The sequence below is a fragment of the Dendrobates tinctorius genome, unplaced genomic scaffold, assembly GCF_039654945.1.
Source record: "Dendrobates tinctorius isolate UK_male_01 unplaced genomic scaffold, ASM3965494v1 ptg000011l, whole genome shotgun sequence".
Lineage (NCBI taxonomy): Eukaryota > Metazoa > Chordata > Amphibia > Anura > Dendrobatidae > Dendrobates > Dendrobates tinctorius.
The window spans coordinates 90,795,116-90,808,528 of record NW_027361679.1 but is presented as its reverse complement, the minus strand read 5'-3'; the positions used below and the strand labels follow the sequence as shown (position 1 = coordinate 90,808,528).

At 42.2% G+C, this 13,413-nt stretch overlaps 1 protein-coding gene across 4 annotated transcripts in view; it reads left to right on the top strand.

Moving 5' to 3' along the window:
• Window positions 1-13,413, top strand: part of SCAMP4 (secretory carrier membrane protein 4) — a 99,366-nt gene that overhangs the window by 43,879 nt on the left and 42,074 nt on the right. For all 4 annotated transcript variants that reach the window (XM_073544740.1, XM_073544731.1, XM_073544751.1 and 1 more), the window contains one exon: window positions 11,215-11,371. In XM_073544740.1, coding sequence (XP_073400841.1) covers window positions 11,215-11,371 — 157 coding nt within the window. The remainder of the gene's footprint in view (window positions 1-11,214; window positions 11,372-13,413) is intronic.

The following is a 13,413-nucleotide window of genomic DNA, read 5'->3' as shown; positions in this document are numbered from 1 at the left end:
GTAACACAGGAACCATGGAATGTCTCCGTAGGGTGAGGATAGCAAAGAAATATCATACTATTACCACTGAAGAATTCGCTCTTGCTTCTGCTGTGGCCTGAGCGACCATTGCCTGCAGCACCTTCCTGCCAAGACATGCATCTGCTGAAGTAAAAATGTGGACCCTGGAAAACTTAGAAAAAGTGTGAACCAAAATAGTAAGAAAACAACCACAGGGAAACCAGAGCAGGCCACAGCATGGGACATACTTGCCTATCCTGAAACTACTTGAATCAATGGCTAGGCATCGGGAAGTCAGAAATCCATCTTCCACCCTGTGCAATCGCGCCATGCAATGGTGTTTTGGCAGGCTATAATTAAAGGCAAAAGGATCAACCTCCCCAGGGACCTGATTGCCATCTATGTCAAGGTATGCAGGCCTGCCATACCAACGAGAGAGGATACAGACTGTCCAGTATAAGCTGTACTCTCCATTGCTCTGTGGAAGGAAACAGAGTAGCATCTTATGTTACCCATCCTAACGATCATCAGAAATCTAAAACATAAAAAGAGAGAAGGTTAGCACCTAACCTAACCAAGGCTAAGACTGATCTGAGACTCCAACCCATATCTGTCTTCAAATTACTCTACGCTAAACTGGTGAGGCTGTAGATGAGTGGGTTAAATTCTGCACAACCAGTGGTTCAAAGATGAGCAGGAGACTGGAAATGTGGAAACGCGTTTCAAAGTGATACACTTCTTCATCTGGACAAACCACAATTATAAGTACAGCCAGCAAGTGAGGATATAAATTAACACATCATTCAAATACAGTTTTGCAAAACGAACCTCTGAGATCATATGACCGGGATACGTCATCATACAAAAAAAATGTATGTATAAATTGGTACCAATTATATTGAAATATAAATTGAATGGGAGAGCAAGAAAAAGGAAAAAGAAGAAAAAAAAAAAAGGAAGAAATTAAGACAGAAAAAACCCCAAGAAAAACGTGGTTTAAATAAAATGAAATAGAACCTGCTTATGTGTGGTCAGTGTGTGTATGGTGGAAATAGGGGTCTGAATGAGTGAGCCACTCACTGTATCCAGAAGATACAAAAGGAAGAAAGATATCTTTTGGATGTTAGTGGTTCGAATCAAGGAGCAGCCATGAAGATTTCTCAAGAAAAGTGAAACGACATCATCCAGATCATCGATGGCGGTCTATCGGTCAAGAAAATTGCCAAATTGCATAATGTGAGTACCATCACAGTTGGAGGAATACAAAATGAAGTCTGTCCATCCATTCAAAAGCCAAGATGTGGACTTCCAGGCAACCATCATAGTGGAAGAAATACAAAATTAAGTCTGTCCATCCATTCAAAAGCCAAGATGTGGAAGTCTACTGTAGGCAACCATCACAGTTGGAGGGATACAAAATGAAGTCTGTCCATCCATTCAAAAGCCAACATGTGAACGTTCGGGCAAAATATCAGAGTCTAGTGGCTCCGTGACTCTGCATCCTTGCATATTCATTCCCCAGTCTTATCAGCTTTCCCTACTTTCTCTGCTTTAAACACCACACTCCTGTACCTTGTGACCCCATTCTCAACAGATATATCTTGAAAAAGGCCAAAAGGAGCTGAAACGTTGATTTATGTATCTTAAACCTATTTGGTCTTATTACGCCTTTTTTTTTTTTTCAATAAACTGTATCTTCTGAAAACTATTTTTTTGAGTTCCAAAGTTTCTACTCTACATAAAATATCAGAGTCAACAAGTCAACTCATCACCAGGTGTCAGTTCTGTCGACACAAACATGGCAGTGGAGGTGGCCCGTATTCTTCGTAATAGTGAGATCCGACATCCAAGCAAGTATCATGCAACGCACGTGTCACGATCAGGGGTGTGACCTTTGGCCTGCACACGGCTATCACATGGGCAGGGGCTTATCTTAGCTATCCCACCACTGCCACAATGTGATGAAAAACAGCAAGCTAGTCTTGACCTATCAATTTACCGCAGGGGGGCTTATTTTTGTTATCCCACCACTGCCAACAATGAGTTACAAACTGCTGGGATTTATGTATATCCCACTTTCCAGTTCCACTTTGGAACTTGCAGCTCTCCGGCACCCCCTTTGCCCTCAGGTCAGTCAGGGAACTGCACCTAGGATAATTAGTCAACAGACGGGCTACTTGTTGTGCACTGGCTATTAGGCCCGCTGCAGCGAGGGAATTATAAAGGCTCTGGCCGCATCCAGACAATCAGCTTATAAAACCCCTTCCGTCACTGCCAGCTAGCCCACTTAGCCCAGAGCACACTTCGCTGCCACCAGCTTCCGATTTCTCTATCAATATTTAAATTAATAAAGGGGTACGAAGCCAACCCAAATTAGTAGCGTAATTACTTCAGGCACGTAAAAGTTCGGTATAGAACATGGAGACGGAACTAATAATTTTATATTTTGCTCCCAAATGATAGGCAGTGTTTACAGAAGATATAAAAAAATTTTGCAATATGAGACAATTAAATTATGTACACAGCAATTACAAATAAAAAGAGGATTAACAGAAGAAAAGGGGCACTCACATGTTACTTAGATAATTTCAGGCAAAACCATGCTGGTGGGAGGAGCCAGATGTCACAGTGCATTGAGGGGTCTGGATGCAGCAGTTTCCCAGGCTAGAATGAGGGCTGTCCTGAATGAAAGTGACTTATACCCCTGGGCTTGTGACATCACTAAAGGGGCTGGCTTGTGGCGGTCCTCCCCCTGCTTTCCGAGTTACCATCTGGCTAAGAAAACTGCAATAATCATATCTCGCAGAGGGTACCTCGTATAGAAACGCATATAGTATCATCTTATTCGGTTTGTTGCTGGCGTTCATTCAAAACCAAACACGAAGCATCGGACTGCCCCGGCTGCGCAGGAATCCACTTCTCGGATTCGGCTGAAGTTAGATTTTGGAAAAACACTGGCCAAATAGTCCCGTCGAAGAACGTCACGGATATGTAGTTTTTATTTTTCTATCACAACCTCACATCGCTTTATGATGAAATGATTAGATTCTCATTATTGTATATGAGAAGTCCTCACATGGTGGAAAGACAAAGGGGCTCCCTGCTAGGAGGAGGGAAATCACTCACTGGTATCTCAGGTTATGTTGAGGTGTTCAGGCTGGGGGGGAGCAAGGGGGGTGGGCAGTGTCAGGCTGTGAGTGAGCAGAAATTTGCAGGCATGACAGGCAAAGGGAAAGGAACAGGGGGGGTCAAACCCTCACCACTGGCATAGCAGAGTTCAGTATGTGAATAGCAGATTCTGGAATGGTCCGGAAGGTGTGATAATAGGAACAAATACATGACACTTTACATTATCATTACAGCACGTTACACAAGTCTGGAATTCTGGCCGGGAAAAGGTGAAGAAGCCTCAACTTAGTCATAAGAGGTGTTGGTTCGAGTTTGCAAAAAAGTACCAAAAGTGGACAGTAGAAGATTATAAATGGGTGATTTTAAGCGATGAGACAAAATTCAGTAAACTAGGCTCTGATGGGTGCAAATCTGTCGTAAGGGAAATAGCGGGCTAAAGGATCGAGCATTTGAACTTTCAAGTTCGGTGGAAAAAGCCTGATAATGTGGAGTTGTTTCACAGCCAGAGGCATTGTATAATTGACCAAGATCGATGGGGGTCTCAATCCTGAGCTATATGTGAGTACTCTGCAAGATAAGTTACTTCGTACACTCAAGTGCTATAGTTATGAAAAGGACAACATAGTGTTCCAGCAGAACAACGACCTAAAGCATATATCGAGATTGGCGAAAAAATGATTCAATGACAATGAAGTAGAGGTGCTGGATTTGCCCCCACAGTACCCAGACCTCAGACCTCAACCCAAATGAACACTTGTGGGTAGAGTCGAAGATAAAACCTATACATACACAACTGAGTCGACCAGTATGCATCAACTTTGGGAACTTGTAGAAAGACTTAGAATCAGTTCTCGGTCGAGACATGCTTGAATCTGATCGAGAGTATGCCCAGAAGGATTCAAACTGTGTTGAAAGTCAAAGGTGGATTTACAAAATACTAACAAAATGATAAAAAAAAAAATTTTGATTTTTAGAAGCCGAAGCAAAACAGTAACAATCTTATGCTAAATAGTTGCAAGTTGACAAACCTACAACCTGCAGTGACCACCGATCCACCAAACCGCTGCACGACCAGCTCTACCCTCGCCTACTGTATCCTCACCCATCCCTTGTAGATTGTGAGCCCTCGCGGGCAGGGTCCTCTCTCCTCCTGTACCCGTCGTGAATTCTATTGTTTAAGATTACTGTACTTGTATGTATTATGTATACCCCTCCTCACATGTAAAGCGCGATGGAATAAATGGCGCTATAATAATAATAATAATAAAGTCAAATTTATGTATGAGATAGCCAGGATAATTGTCTATCAAATCATGGTAGTTTCACATTGGACGCCATCATGGATGAGATATGGAGCCTGAAAGTCAAAAGTTCAAAACATTGTTACCCTTTTGCTCGTCAGTGTATGGGAAATGTTGTTTTTTCATTTTTTTTATCGTTATATAATCATCTGGTTTAAGGATATAAAAAGGGAGGGAACCCCCTCTGCACTCCAATCGGCGCCCTTGCAGATTTAGATGCGGATCTGCAGCGTTTTTGGCTGCACAGATTTGCATCAAATCCGCAGTGTAGTGCACAGCCAATGTTAGTGAATGTGAAATTCAGGTTTGTTGTGCACATGCTGCGGAAAAATCCGCGCAGATTTGCAGCGTTTTTTTCCGCAGCATGTCAATTCTTTTTGCAGATCTGCAGCGTTTCTACACACATTGACTTCCATTGAGTCAGGCTCATCCGCAGCAAAACCGCAGATGTTAAAAAGATCTGTGGATTTACTGTGGATGTGGGTGCGAGAAATGCTGCAGATCAGGAAGAGGCAAAAGTGAGAATTAAAATGTAACCTTTAATATAACAATTAAAAAGATAACATGAAAGTGCCACCTTTGTGAAAACACAAATAGAGTGGTTGTATAATTATCCTAGAGCAGTCAGCTACCATCTGACTGAAAAAACAACCCAAAAAAAAAATCCTTTCCCTTCTATGGCTAAATGAAATTGGTGAGAACGTTCCAATTTTTTTCTATTTTATGTCTACATATTGATATTCTCTGTCATAGATATCATTGTATATGCAACCAGTATTATGATCTTTGCTTTTTCTATGGTTGTTTTTCCGTTTCTGTGTACCAGCTAATTATAATTGCAACATTATTCTCTGCGTATGTAGACTTTCTGACTACTGCAGAATAGATTTTATTTTTTATTTTTATCCTGAGGTGGTTGTTTTTTCAGTCAGATGGTATCTGACTGCTCTAGGATAATTATACAACCACTTTATTTGTGTTTTCACAAGGGTGGCACTTTCATGTTATCTTTTTAATTGTTGTATTACAGGTTAAATTTTAATTCTCACTTTTGCTGTATATCATACAAAGGTGAGATCTAGAAGAATATATTATTGGTGCAGCTACACCATTTTTTTGCTTTTTTTCAGATCGGGAAGAGGGAAGTGTGTGGGCGGAGACTGTGCGTGTCTGTCTGCGGGGGTCTGTGTGTATGTGCCGTATGTGCAGGGGTCTGCGTCTCTGTCTGTGTGTGTGTGCATGTATCTGCGTGTGTTCCTGTGTGTTCTGGTGTGTGCGTGTCTGTGTAAACAGCCATTGTCTGATGGGACTACAGCTCCCATCCGGCTATGGCTGCTCACAGTGATAGCATTGCCAATGATGGGAAAGTAGTCCCATCAGACAATGCATGTGTTCGGTAGTAAAAAAACATACAGAGCATACAGTACATACATATAACCTACATTATAGACAGTACATATAACATAGAGTACATACTCGCCAATCACCTGGTCCTCAAAGACCTCGATCTCCTGTAATAAAAATAAAATAAACCAACCAATACTTACCTTTCCACCGTAGTCCAGTTAATAACGAGTGTCCCACGACGATCTCCCATGTAGAACACTGGCATCATGGAGTGATGTTAGTGCTCTACAGGGGCTCCCGCGATGAACTGACAGGCGGAGGTAATCCTCCGCGTTGTATCCCTCCACTACTGGGAAAGAGGTCCTCTAACCCTAATTCTCACGCAGCATTGCCGTAAAGTGAGAGGATGAACTTGGGTAACCTCTTCAGTGATGCACTGCAGGAGCCATTGTCTCCTGATCACTATTCTACAGGGAAGATTGTCGTGGGACACTCGTTATTAAATTGACTACGTCGGAACAGGGAGTATTTGTTTTATTTTTATTGTTTTTTTCAGGTGATCGAGGGTGTCACATGGATTAGGCGTCTAATAAATATGGCAAAAGTGTGTAGTGTTTTATTTCACTAAAAAAAAATTTCTGGCTGTGTCTTTTTCTTAACTCTTAACAACTTTAGGATTAGTAAAGGATAGGTGTCTTATTGACGCCTCTCCATCACTAACCAGGCTTGATGTCACCTTACAATACAAAGGTGACATTGACCCCTTATTACCCCATATGTCACCGCTACAGGGCAGTGGGAAGAGAGAGGCTAAAGATGTGCCATTTCTGGGGCGGCTGGGGGCAGATGTTTGTTGCCAAGGGGCCAATTACCATGGTCCCTTCCTAGGCTATGAATATCTGCCTCCAGTCGTCAGCTTCCCTCTCTGGTGCAGAAAATTGCGCGGGAGCCCACGGCATTTTTTTCCCTTTCTTTTTTCAAAATTAAACATTGCTCATTAATAAATATCGGCCTTGGTATTATATCTATATATACAGTACAGACCAAAAGTTTGGACACACCTTCTCATTCAGAGTTTTCTTTATTTTCATGACTATGAAATTTGTAGATTCACTCAGAAGGTATCAAAACTATGAATTAACACATGTGGAATTATATAATTAACAAAAAAGTGTGAAACAACTGAAAATATGTCTTATATTCTAGGTTCTTCAAAGTAGCCACCTTTTTGCTGTGATTACTGTTTTGCACACTCTTGTAATCAGCAAAAAGTGATCCAACAATTATCAATGTGCCTCATGCAATGATATAAAACCCATCCGTTCCATAAAGTTAGATAAAGAACAGAAATAGCACAAATATAAGGAAAACATTAAAAATAATTAAATTTCACAATGGAAAAGTTTTACTACAACAAAAATAACAATCAAGCAAAGAAACCCTCAGTGGTGGGACAAAAAGAGGCTATAGGCTACTTCAACACATGAATATAAAAATGCAGTCCAAATTACTGGCCCTTTAAATGCTTGTGGCTAGTGGTTAATTAGTCTACCACCGTGAATATTGCACTCAGCCCGACAATAGCCATAGCTTAATAAATAGGTACAAATCCTAAGGAACAAAATAAATTGTATCCCCAAATACTCAAAGCACATAGCCAAAGCAATAAGTAAAAGACAAATGCTTACATGTGTGGAGCCTTATGCCACGTCCCTCACCCCGACGCACATTTCGTCCTCTTCTTCAGGGGGCGTGCCCTGCATTTTTATATTCATGTGTTGAAGTAGCCTATAGCCTCTCTTTGTCCCACCACTGAGGGTTTCTTTGATTGTTTTTGTTGTGGTAAAACTTTTCCATTGTGGAAAAATTATTTTTAATATTTTCCTTATATTTATGCTATTTCTGTTCTTTATCTAACTTTGCACACTCTTGGCATTCTCTTGATGAGCTTCAAGAGGTAGTCACCGGAAATGGTCTTTCAACAGTCTTGAAGGAATTCCCAGAGATGCTTAGCACTTGTTGGCCCTTTTGCCTTCACTCTGCGGTCCAGCTCACCCCAAACCATCTCGATTGGGTTCAGGTCTGGTGACAGTGGAAGCCAGGTCATCTGGCGTAGCACCCCATCACTCTCCTTCTTGGTCAAATAGCCCTTACAGAGCCTGGAGGTGTGTTTGGAGTCATTGTCCTGTTGAAAAATAAATGATGGTCCAACTAAACGCAAACCGGATGGAATAGCATGCCGCTGCAAGATGCTGTGGTAGCCATGCTGGTTCAGTATGCCTTCAATTTTGAATAAATCCCCCACAATGTAACCAGCAAAGCACCCCCACACCATCACATCTCCTCCTCCATGCTTCAGGGTGGGAACCAGGCATGTAGAGTCCATCCGTTCAGCTTTTCTGCGTCGCACAAAGACACGGTGGTTTGGAACCAAAGATCTCAAATTTGGACTCATCAGACAAAAGCACAGATCTCCACTTGTCTAATGTCCATTCCTTGTGTTCTTTAGCCCAAACAAGTCTCTTCTGCTTGTTGCCTGTCCTTAGCAGTGGTTTACTAGCAGCTATTTTACAATGAAGGCCTGCTGCACAAAGTCTCCTCTTAACAGTTGTTGTAGAGATGTGTCTGCTGCTAGAACTCTGTGTGGCATTGACCTGGTCTCTAATCTGAGCTGCTGTTAACCTGCGATTTCTGAGGCTGATGACTTGGATGAACTTATCCTTCGCAGCAGAGGTGACTCTTGGTCTTCCTTTCCTGGGGCGGTCCTCATGTGAGCCAGTTTCTTTGTAGCGCTTGATGGTTTTTGCCACTGCACTTGGGGACACTTTCAAAGTTTTCCCAATTTTTCGGACTGACTGACCTTCATTTCTTAAAGTAATGATGGCCACTCGTTTTTCTTTACTTAGCTGCTTTTTTCTTGCCATAATACAAATTCTAACAGTCTATTCAGTAGGACTATCAACTGTGTATCCACCAGACTTCTGCACAACACAACTGATGGTCCCAACCCCATTTATAAGGCAAGGAATCCCACTTACTAAACCTGACAGGGCACACCTGTGAAGTGAAAACCATTTCCGTTGACTACCTCTTGAAGCTAATCAAGAGAATGCCAAGAGTGTGCAAAGCAGTAATCAAAGCAAAAGGTGGCTACTTTGAAGAACCTAGAATATAAGACACATTTTCAGTTGTTTCACACTTTTTTGTTAATTATATAATTCCACATGTGTTAATTCATAGTTTTGATGCCTTCAGAGTGAATCCACAATTTTCATAGTCATGAAAATGAAGAAAACTCTTTGAATGAGAAGGTGTGTCCAAACTTTTGGTCTGTACTGTTTTATATATTGTGATGCAGTGACCGCTGTAACAGCTAGGGGGCGCTGTCTGGGTCATGCACACAGGCATCTCCATTATTGTGATGGAGAAAGGATGTTAAATGACTTATGTATCCCAGGGTGGGTGGCCCTGGGATGGAAGATGAAATATGTGGTAATCGGCAGAGGTAATGCTGAGTGTTTGTTACTATGTATCAGGGAAGGCTTTCAGGTGGCTTGGTGAGATGGGCGGGACCAGTCACCTACAAACCCACCCAGGGGCATGTGTCTGAATGGCCAAAGTATATGTGTGTGTGTATGGTTGGGTGTCTGAAAAGGACCTGCAATGAGGTCATAGCCATATGATCACCTTTGGGTGTGGCTACGGACCATATAATGTGCCTGAGGTAGGTCACATGGGGGGAGAGTGTGAACCTGAATGGTTCAGGGTGGAAGGTCCTGGAAGGTCTAGGTGTTGGAAGGTGTGCTGCCTTACTGAATAGCACCTGCTGTGACCTTGGACCTGGTGAGGCTGGTGTGTTGGGAGTCCCTGTGTGTAGGGATGGATCCCTAAATAGCAGCCGGTGAAGCATGAGTGTTGGACGGTCTCAGGAGGGGACAGACGTCCTGAATAGCACCCGCTGAGGCCCTGGATCTGGTGAGGCCCGTGTGTTGGGAGACCCAAGGAGTAGGGTCGAATCCCTGAATAGCACCCGGACACGCCACATGTGTGAGCAGAATCTGCACTGGCCGGCTGTGGTTCTGGAACCGTGAAGCGGCCTAGTGAATAAGGCACTGTCCGGAATGGTGAGCCCAGTGCGGCCGCTTCCCCGAAAAAAAGGACCAACCAAGAGTCGGCGTCTGGAGCAGGAGCTCCAGGGGGAAATAACTGTTGAGGCTATAGAGCCTGTTACTGGACATGGCACAGCCTGTGTGGCCTCAGAACTGAGAGAGCGGAGCTCTAATGTAAACACGGATCTATCTGATACAAGATTGTTTTCTTTGTGTTGCCTTATATGGTTTATGCCGTTCAATAAACCACATAGACTGTTTAACGGAAAGTATTCCTGTGTGATGTGAATGCGCTGCCAAGTGAGTGTCCCCCAATACATTCGGTGAGCGCTACCTTACTATATATATATATATATATATATATATATATATAGAGAGAGAGAGAGAGAGAGAGAGAGAGAGAGAGAGAGAGAGATATCTCTCTATCTATAGATATATCTATATATAGAAAGATAGATAGATACATGGTGCAATTTTTCTTGTTACCCTTAAAATTTGGGGCTAAAATAACATTTTTGTGGGGAAAATGTGATTTTATTACACGGCTCAACGTTATAAACTTCTCTGAAGCACCTGGGTTCAAGATTCTCACTACAAATCTAGATAAGTTCCCTGAGAGGTCTAGTTTCCAAAATGATGTAATTTGTGGTCAGTTTCCACTATTTAGGCACATAAGGGGCTCTCCAAAAGTGACATGGCATCCTCTAATTATTCCAGCAAATTTTACATTCAAAAAGTCAAATGGCGCTCCATATTTCTCCTAATGAGATTGCCGGGTTACTTTTAACCACACAATGTACGTTGCAAAAACAATTCCAGAACACGGTCAGAATTGCGGTTTAAGTTTTCCAGTACACTATGGAATTACACGATTCTTTTTACCCCAAAATATAACTTGTCTCACAAAAACACAAGCTCTCTATGTGGGCAGAACAATAAGAAAGTATTGGGTCTTGGAAGAAGGGGAGGAAAAAACAAACACACAAAAACAGAAATTGGCCACTTTGTGAAGGAGTTATATGCAACACATATCCATTTACCACTAACATAAATACAATGTGTCACAAATAATCATTCTCACTGGGATATAGAAGCAGTCCAGAGTTATTACGATGTAAAGTGACTTGTAAGATTAGAAAAATGGGGTTTGGTCACGAAGGCCAAAATTGGTTCTACCAGGGATGAACAATTTGCAGTTGATGGAATATAAACCAGAAGCTTGTTTATAAATTGTTCCCAATTTATTGCTGTAATTTTCATTAATAGAATGATCCAAGCGCAATTATTGAAATTCATATGGATTTATTTATTTATTTTATTTTTTTTAGTTTATTGTCTGTCTCTTGCCGTGAATCTGATTGCTTGCCTTGCTTGGTGGATTGCTGGAGGCTCTGGAGTAAACTTTGGATTGGCTATATTGTGGCTTGTCATGTTCAGTCCCTGTGGGTATGTTTGCTGGTTTCGACCAGCATACAAAGCTTTCAGGTGAGTTCTTTAACTGAGCATGTATTCAAATAACCAATATTAGCAGATGCACAGTAGTGGGTGGGATTATTACAATGTCTTTAAGGCTGCGTTCACACATTGTGGCCATGGTACATTTTTTTGTCTGGTAACTTGTGGAACTGCGACTTTTCTGCTGCAATTTTGGAAAATAACAAAACCATGCATTTTTCCACAATTACTGCAAAAAAATGCAATGTGTGAACATAACACCAAAAAAGCACAACCAGAAGTTAATTATATAATTCCACATGTGTTAATTCATAGTTTTGATGCCTTCAGAGTGTATCTACAATTTTCATGGTCATGAAAAAAAAGAAAACTCTTTGAATGTGAAGGTGTGTCCAAACTTTTGGTCTATACTGTATATTTCACAAGACCTCTACATATTATTAAACTTGTACCCTTTAGTGTATATCATTTGGCACTAAAGTGTGTTTAGTCTTGTTTAATTTTATAAATAAATAATAAAAAACTATGTGGTTTACCCCCTATGTTTGATAACCAGCAAAGGTGACGCAGACAGCTGTGGGGTTATAATATCAGACTGGGAAGGTCCCTGGTTATTGGGTACTTCCGAGCCTAAAAATACCAGCCGTATATGCATCTTGGTTGAAAACCACTTGTCGTAGAGATGGATTACGCATTGGGACAGTATGTTGGACAGATGAGGGATATGGTTTTTGTTTTTTGGGGGTTTGTTTTTACAGGAGACCAGGGCTTCAATGGAATGGGCGTTTGGTGAGTGTTGTTTATTATTTTCTGTTTTTTCACAGGGGACGAGGACTTCAATGGAATGAGCGTATTTTTTAATTAAAGGGAACCTGTCACCTCATTTTTCGCATATAAGCTGCAGCCATCGCCATTAGGGGCTTATCTACAGCATTCTATAATGCTGTAGACAAGCCCCCAATGTAACCTGAAAGATAAGAAAAACAAGTTAGATTATACTCACCTGGGGGGGCGGTCCGGTCCGATGGGTGTCGCGGGTCCGGCTCCTCCCATCTTCATGCGATGACGTCCTCTTACTTGCTTCTGTCACGGCTCCTGCACAGGCATAATTCTCTGCCCTGTTGAAGGCAGAGTAAAGTACTGAGGTGCGCAGGCGCTGGACCTCTCTGACCTTTCCTAGTGCCTGCGCACTGCAGTATTTTGCTTTGCCCTCAACAGGGCAGAGAATTACGCTTGCACAGGAGCAGCGACAGAAGCAAGGAAGAGGACGTCATCGTATGAAGATGGGAGGCGCTGGACCCAGACCTGTGACACCCATCGGACCCAGACCGCCCCTAACTTGTTATTCTTTTCTTTCAAGTTACATCGGGGGCTTATCTATAGCATTATAGAATGCTGTAGATAAGCCCCTAATGGCGGTGGCCGCAGTTTATATGCGAAAAATGAGGTGACTGGTTCCCTTTAAAAAGTAAAACGGTGTGTATTTTTATTTCAAATAAAGGACTTTATCCTGGCTGTGTATTTATTTACAACGTGACTATGGGGTTAGTAATGGAAAGGCGTCTTACAGATGCCTCTCCATTACTAATCCGTGGGCTTGATGTCACTTGACAAAACAAAGGTGACATCAAGTTCACATATATTACCCCACTTGCCACCGACACAGAGCAAGTGAGAAGAGCTTGGCAAAGCACCAGAATTGGCACATACCAGCCCCCAACTGTCTGCTATGGTCCATAGCATCCACTGAATGCACGCACTCCTTCCCCGTGGGCAGATATTTACTCAGAAAACAGGGTGAAGGTAACACAGTGGGGGTGATACTTTATTGGATCACCAACAGTCAATAACATATAGTACAGTCCCAGCAAGTACATAAGATGGTGCAAATGAGAGTCTTATCCTTCCCCTGGCTCACCGGGAATTAGAACATTTGCAACTACGGAGCTTTCAGGGACAACTACCCCAGCCAGTACCACCCCACTTTTGGCAAGCATCCACAGATCCACAGAGAGGAGGTAGCGGCAAGCTTAGGAAACTGACATAGTCCATTGAGGTATGTGGCCAGGTGA